The sequence below is a fragment of the Myotis davidii genome, unplaced genomic scaffold (genome assembly GCF_000327345.1).
Source record: "Myotis davidii unplaced genomic scaffold, ASM32734v1 scaffold97, whole genome shotgun sequence".
Taxonomy (NCBI): Eukaryota; Metazoa; Chordata; class Mammalia; order Chiroptera; family Vespertilionidae; genus Myotis; species Myotis davidii.
Window position 1 is genome coordinate 4,203,228 of NW_006289392.1, and position 7,520 is coordinate 4,210,747.

At 51.0% G+C, this 7,520-nt stretch overlaps 1 protein-coding gene across 1 annotated transcript in view; it reads right to left on the bottom strand.

Annotated features, from left to right (window-relative positions):
• Positions 1 to 2,396, bottom strand: part of BACE1 (beta-site APP-cleaving enzyme 1) — a 46,440-nt gene extending 44,044 nt beyond the window's left edge. The window contains exon 1 of the mRNA XM_006761560.2: positions 1,644 to 2,396. Coding sequence (XP_006761623.1) covers positions 1,644 to 1,901 — 258 coding nt within the window. The 5' untranslated portion in view covers positions 1,902 to 2,396. The remainder of the gene's footprint in view (positions 1 to 1,643) is intronic.
• Between the last annotated feature and the right edge of the window lie 5,124 nt (positions 2,397 to 7,520).

Genomic DNA, 7,520 nt, shown 5'->3' on the forward strand with positions numbered 1-7,520 from the left:
GCTGTGCTGTGTCTGACCCTGCAGCCCGTATGGTGCCCCAGCCCTGTCCCGTGACCATGTCCCGGTCTCTGCACAGCACACATGGCCCCAGGTCTCCACATGCCCTGGTCCCTGCCAACACCCTGTGAACCTGAGCCATCCCGCTCCCTTCAGATACTCCAGACGGCTCCTGGGCACTAAGGGTGTGCAGGCAAGAGGAGGAATTCGCGGGAAGACGGGAGCCTTGGGTCAGCCGGGCAGCGGGCGGGCCTGGGTGGCGGGCCCGGAAGGGAGCGTCCACCAGGCCACTGGGAGGTGGAGCCTTGCAGAGGGAGCTTCCTGAGAAGCCCAGGCTGCTCCCTACGCACAGACACTCCCCTTCACAGACCCTCCCAAGGACAGGCATAGACAGGAGGGGAGTGGGGCGGCTCAGGTTCAAGGTGACACACCCGCACACAGAGCCATCCTGTCACTTGTGTCCAGACCCTCCCACAGGGGAGCACATGTGCACAGAGGCCGGCCACAGCCCCCACGGAGGGCTGCTCACATGCACATTCCCACCCACCCACAGGGGTGCAGGGGTGCAACCTGCACCAGCCACTTTGGAGGTACCAGGGATTGTCAGGAAGGATGGGGAGAGTGGGTGGCATTTTCGCCATCGCTGCCAGGCCGCCCCCTGCTCCCCCAGCTATCGGAGTCTGTCTCAGAAGGGGCTCTGGTTCCTCAGCTGCGACTTGTCCTTTCCCCGGCTCAGCCTAGTCCCCTCTGGCCTGTGCCTGGAGGCCTGGGGCGGGGGAGGGGCTGGGGTGGATGTCAGTGGGGGAGGGGGCAGGCGGAAGAGGGATGGACCTCAGGAGTCTGTCTGTCTAGGTGCAGTGGTTCTCAGCCTTCCTAATGCCGAGACCCTTTAATCCAGTTCCTCATGTTGTGGTGACCCCCAATTTCATTGTTACAGATTAAACACAATTAAAGCATAGTGATTGATCACAAAAACAATATGTAATTATATGTTTTCCCATGGTCTTAGGCAACCCCTGTGAAAGGGTCGTTCGACCTCCAAAGGGGTCGCGACCCACAGGTTGAGAACCGCTGGTCTAGGGCTTCTGGGCTGGCCTGGAGGTCACAGAAGCTCAGGCCTCAGCTTTGCTGCCCCCGTGGTAGCCCCGACAGTGGGAGAAAGGGCCTCATCCAACTCGGATCAGGGTTCCCCGGCCTTCAAGGTGCCAGGAATGATGGTGGGAAGCCTGATTCCCGAAACGCCAGCAGAGGTGAGGGGTTGGGTGACCAAGGTCTGGAGTGGTGGGAGCAGCAGACTCAGGCTTGGCCAGGGCTCACACCTGTTCCCAGCGACCCCATGGCTTGGGCCCTTCTCCGGGGCAGGCTCCCTGCACGGAAATATTTCTCCTGCCCCAAATCTTTACAAAGAGGTGTGTGTGTGTAAGATGGGAGTGAAGAGAGGGCCGGCGAACCAGGGCCACGGGGACGCCTGAGAGGGAAGGGAGCGTTGGGAACGACAGATGACCCCAGCTGCCACCGTGGTTGCCGGAGAAGGTTTCGGGAGAGGGTCCCTCCTGCCCATACCACCCAGCCCACGTTCGCATGCTGCCCCCCAGCTGCCCCCTCTGCTCATGCTGGAGGAGGGTAGCGTGGCCTGGCGACCTTACCGTCTGGGGGGGGCTGCCCACAGTCATCTCCACATAGTAGCCCTGACCGGACTTGCCCCTCAGGTTGTCCACCATCTCCACGAAGCTGCCCCTCCGGCCGGGCTCGTTGGGCTCCTCGGTGTCCCGGGGCAGTCGCAGGCCCAGGGGGGTGCCCCCGAGCCCGCTCCGCAGAGGCAGCCGGATGCCAGGCTGGGCACAGCGGGTGGGCAGCACTGCCGAGCCCATCCACAGCAGGAGCCAGGGCAGTGCTGGGGCCATCGCGGCCCGGCCTCCAGGCCCTCAGGGCTCCCTCGGGCCCACGTCCGTCCCTGTGGTCTGACCCCCACTCTGGGTGCCGGTGGTTTCTCAGGAAAGCGAGCTGTGCAGCATCGGGGATCCTGCGGGCCTTGGACCAGCCCGCCCCGCTGTGGGACGGCAGGAACGATCGGCCGAGCGAGCGAAGGGGAGACGGATCCCAGCTACATCTGGCCAGAGGTGTGCAGCCTCAGCACAGGTCGGGGAGAGGCCGGCCTGGGCCCCCTGGGGGCGCTGGGAGGGGCGAGCATGGCAGGTCGGCAGCGCTGGTTTCCCGGGGCTCCTGGCAGGTCGGTGGCGGGGAGAGGCATGGGCTCCCGCAGCTGCACCGCTGGTCAGGCCACCATCGCCCAGCTCCACTCCCAGGCAGGCTGGGGAGGCGGAAAGACTTGTGGCGGCGGCTGTCAAGCGAGGCTTCACTGTTCCATGGGATCGCTGGGAAGTGTAGTCTTCCCAGCAGCAGCCAGCTTCCGGGGCTGGTGAGGGGTCTGGGATGCCCTCTGCTGAGCTGGAGTCCACCCTGCAGCACCTGGCGGGCAAGGTGATGTTGGCCTTGGCGGGCGGGAGGACCCACGAGCAGAGAGGTGCCGACCTCGCATTCTGTCAGTCCTTCATCTTGCATTTATTAAGCCCACTGTGCGCCAGGCATTCTGCCAGGCCCTGCGGAATAAAGGCACATGCACCGCACAAAATGAGGTGGCTCCAAGGAGTCAGGGTTCAGGATACAGCGATTAATGTTATTAGTACTACAACTTGGGAGAAAAAGCACACTGACAGAATTAGAAGAGAAGTCACAGACTAGAAGGTAACATTTGGCACACAATAGAGGGACAAAAAGTAAATTTCTATAATATAAGGAATCAATAATCCTCCCCCAACAACCTGGTAGAAATATGAATAAATAATTTAAACGGGTAATTAATAGAAGAAATTCAAATGGCCAATAAACATGAAAAAAAGCTTAATTTCATTCATAGTGAAGTAATGCAATTAAATCAACATTTAGATAACATCATTATTCATTATTTTGCTTCTCATATTAGTAATATCTGGTGTTTTGAAGGTGTTGGTTGGGCTGTAAATTATTCTTTTTTTCTTTTTAAAAATTATTCTGTTTTTAGAGAGAAATTTGGCAATGTCTATTGAAATGTAAAAAACATACTCTGAGCAATGTCAATTCTAGAATTCTATACAAAAATAACAGTATTTCAAATACAAAAATTTCAAAACAAAATAAGTGATTATCAATAAGTGAATGAGACATTCATTGAATAGAATGCTATGAAAGCATTATAAAGAATAGAGTGCTGCCCTGACTGGTTTGGCTCAGTGGATAGAGCGTCAGCCTGCGGACTGAAGGGTCCCAGGTTCGATTCCGGTCAGGGGCGTGTACCTGGGTTGCGGCCACATCCCCAGTGGGGGATGTGCAGGAGGCGGCTGATCAATGTTTCTCTCTCATCGATGTTTCTAACTCTATCCCTCTCCCTTCCTCTCTGTAAAAAATCAATAAAATATATTTAAAAAAAAAGAATAGAGTGCCCCCCTAGCCTATTTGGCTCAGCAGATAGAGCTTCGACCTCCGGACTGAAGGGTCCTGGGTTCAATTCCAATCAAGGGCTCATGCCCGGGTTGTGGGCTGTGCAGGAGGTAGCCGATCAGTGATTCTCTCTCATCATTGATGTTTCTATCTCTCTTTCTCTTCCTCTCCCTTCCTTTCTGAAAAATCAGACAGAGGCCGAAACCAGGACTACAGGCTTTGTCAGAGGAGAAGGACCTGCGGGCTGCCTCCCAAGGGGAGGACAGCAGCACGTGCAGGGTGGGCACGTCTATGAGGGGCGGAATGGGGAGGGGGGGGGGGACGGGATGGGAAGGGGTGGGGGCTGAGTGTACCCGGCGCACGCTGATTGGTGGCTTACTGCATGGTCCATACAGGACAAGGCTTAGGGTATTTGGCAGGTGTGGATTGGTGGTCCAATGCATAGTCCATAACAAGGTACCTGGTTAGTCACTCAGGTATTTCCGGGCTGCAGGTTACGTCATACCCCGCCCACCAGTTGGGGGAAGGGAGGATCTATCACTCTCTGAAATCAATAAAAATATGTTAAAGAAAAAATGAAAAGAAAAAACAGTAGAGTGCTCTGGCCGGCATGGCTCAGTGAACAGAGCATCGGCCCGCTTACCAAAGGATCAAGGGTTCGATTTCTGGTCAAGGGCGCATACCAGGTTCAATCCCCACCCTGATTGGGGAGCCAGCTGGAGGCAACCAATTGATGTGTTTCTCTCACATCGATGTTTCTCTGTCTCTCCCCCTCCCCCCCTCCTTTCCACTCTGGGAAGGCAATGGAAAAAAATACCTCGGGTGAGAATTAACAACAACAGAATGGAGTAACTTCTTTTAAAAACAAGTATTTTTATTGATTTCAGAGAGGAAGCGATAGGGAGGAAAAGATAGAAACATCTATGATGTGAGAGAATTATTGATCAGCTGCTTCCTGCACCCTCCCACTGGGGATCGAGCCCGAAACCTGGGCATGTGCCCTGACCGGGAATCGAACCATCAAACCACTGAGCCACACTGGCAGGCCTGGAGTAACTTCTTATGAAATGTACCTTGGAAACTGTTTATGACATGTTAATTGCAAAGAGCACATTGGCGAACAATAAGTACACTATGACCTCATTTCTGGGAAAATTAAAAAGTATGCACATGTCTGCATATAAATTTACATCCACATAAGCACGAAAAGGTCTGATAGACAGGAACCAAAAGTGGTTTCCTCCAAAGGGTGGGATTCATGTCTTCCTTCGTTTGTTCATTCATTCATTCATTCATTCAGCCAATCATTCACTCATTCATTCTTCAGCCAATGTTTTTTGAGTGCTTACTACGTTCTAAGCACTGTGTAGGCACTGTGGATGTACCAACAAAGTGGACAAACCTCCCACCCTCATGCAGCTTACAGACAATAAAGAAAGGGAGACAGACTATAAAGAAATAAATATCCAGTGTTTCAGGTGGTGACATGCTGTGTGGAGAAAAATAAAGCAGAGGGGATTGAAGGGTGGGCAGCTTGCAGTGTGGAATAGGGTGGATTGAAAGTGTAGAGGGAACATTTCACATCTTTATATACTTTTTTTAAATGGCAGGATTAATGAGTGTTTTCTTTCTTTTTATGTGGTTGATTATTTTGTATATTATAAGTAAACAGCATGAAACAAGAATAAATGTTTTAACAGTGGAATTTCTGACCTGGGGGTAGGGCATAACATTTGAGACTGACGGGTTTTTTCCTCCCCTGTCTTTGAAAAATCATCCCTACGTCTCCCTGACTGGAGAAGGAAACCTACTGTGTGAAATCCCATCTCTTCCTCGCTTACTGGGCGTATTACCAGCACATTCGTGGGGGGTGTCATTTCTGTCATTTCCCCCAAAGACTTGCTTTCTTAATTATGTTAGCCTAAGGGCATTTAAACATTGGTTTGCATTTCTGAGTACAAACCGATAGGGAAGCCTGATAAAATGCAAATTGCTTATCTGTGTGAGGTAATCCCATTAATTCCACAATGACCCTTATTTTATTAGTTCTCCCCACGACAGAGCAAGGGACACATGCTAAGGGACAAAAGGTAAGAGTTTTGGCGGCTATTAAAGTCAACCAAATTGATTGCAAGTTCTGAAACATAGGGACCAAGTCCACAAGAGGTTTTTTGAGTCCCTGTTTTGTGCAAGGTTTGTGATGTAAACTGGCGAGCCCTTCGAGTTCCTTGCAGTCGGTGTCTGGCTTCTCTGAGAGTGGAAAGGAAGGGGGAGCGAGGCTGTGTCATGTGCAGGCAGAATAAAGGAAGTCTAGGCAGATCTGCCACGGCAAGATTTAAAGTTAAACATGATGCCGAAACCGGTTTGGCTCAGTGGATAGAGCGTCGGCCTGCGGACTGAGGGGTCCCAGGTTCGATTCCGGTCGAGGGCATGTACCTGGGTTGCGGGCACATCCCCAGTGGGAGATGTGCAGGAGGCAGCTGATCGATGTATCTCTCTCATCGATGTTTCTAACTCTCTATCTCTCTCCCTTCATCTCTGTGAAAAATCAATAAAATATATTAAAAAAAAAAAGTTAAACATGAAGGACTACGTTCTGGGAATCTGGCTGGCGATCTGCAGGAACAACCACCTGGTCTCCTCATTCTGGAATCGGCCCGAGTGGCGCTGGGACTAGTTTGGGGAGGTAGTGGGAGCCAGATGCCTCTCCACAGTGGAACTTATCAGGAGCTTCTCTGGGTGTGCCTCTCTCCTTTCAACCAGCAATGTAACGGTGGGGAATTGTAACCCACCCCACCATTTTTTGACACTTTCTGTAAAAGCTGACTCTAATATGTACATAGCTTGTAGAGAAACAGCATGCTTGTATAAGAATCGTAGGAACTAACTTCAGAAGATGCGGACTCTGGCCTCCAGTCACCCCAGTTCTGGGAGACTGGCTGATCTTCAACCACAGACGGAGGATGAGACAGAACCAGGATGATGTAGAACCAGATGACGCACATCAGACCATCACTTGACCAGTTTCAAGATCCTTACCGGAATGGACTGTGCTGGCCTGCACTCAGAGAACTTCTCAAGCCCTTCCCCTTGAACTCTTTGTTCTGCATTGCCTCTCCTTACAAAAACCTCTGCCTGCACTGAGATGCAGAGATGGGCTTTGGAACGAGTCCCCCAGCACTCAAACCTTTCCTTTTTCACTAGCATCGGTCTCACGAGTTTGGTTTTCATGGTGCAGGCAGCAGAACCTTGATTCCGGTTATAGTAACATCTCTTAACTTTCCTGTCCCCCAGTTGTATGGTTGATAATGGCCAGAGTTGTCTTTGCCACTCTTACCTTCTCTAGGAGGTTGAGAACACATGAGAGAAAGATTTTTGTTCTCTGTGTTAGCAAAACTAAAGCTCTTTGGAGTTATATTAGTAGCAACCCTTCTGCCAAATAGGGTGTGTGGAGAGGTTATACATTGTGTCACTCTTTTTCCTCTTAAACAGTCTCTTCAAATTAGTTAGGACAGATATTATTCCCACTTTGCAGATATGCAAACTGAGTCCACGCTCTGGTGAAAGGATGGGCAGTAGAAACTAGTCTCTTAACTCCGTGTCAGGTGCTCATTGATTTAATGAGAGCACAGGCAGCCATTCTTATTTTTTTTTTTTTGAGGGGGGTTTGAGTGTTCTGTGACCTTATATTCACATTTCTGTTGCTTATTAAAGATTTATGGGTTATTTATGATCAGTGTGTTGTTCACCTGATATTAATCACACTACTAAAAAATGATGAGCAGCCCTAACCGGTGTAGCTCAGGGGATAGAGCGACGGCCTGCGGACTGAGGGTCCCAGGTTCGACTCCAGTCAAGGGCATGTACCTTGGTTGTGGGCACATCTCCAGGAGGAGGGTGTGCAGGAGGCAGCTGATCAGTGTTTCTCTCTCAATCTTTCTACCTCTCCCTCTTCCTTTCTCTCTGTAAAAAATCAATAAAATACATATTTAAAAAAATGATGAGCAATAAATTTCCCTAGTTAATTTACGTTACTATAAATGCAG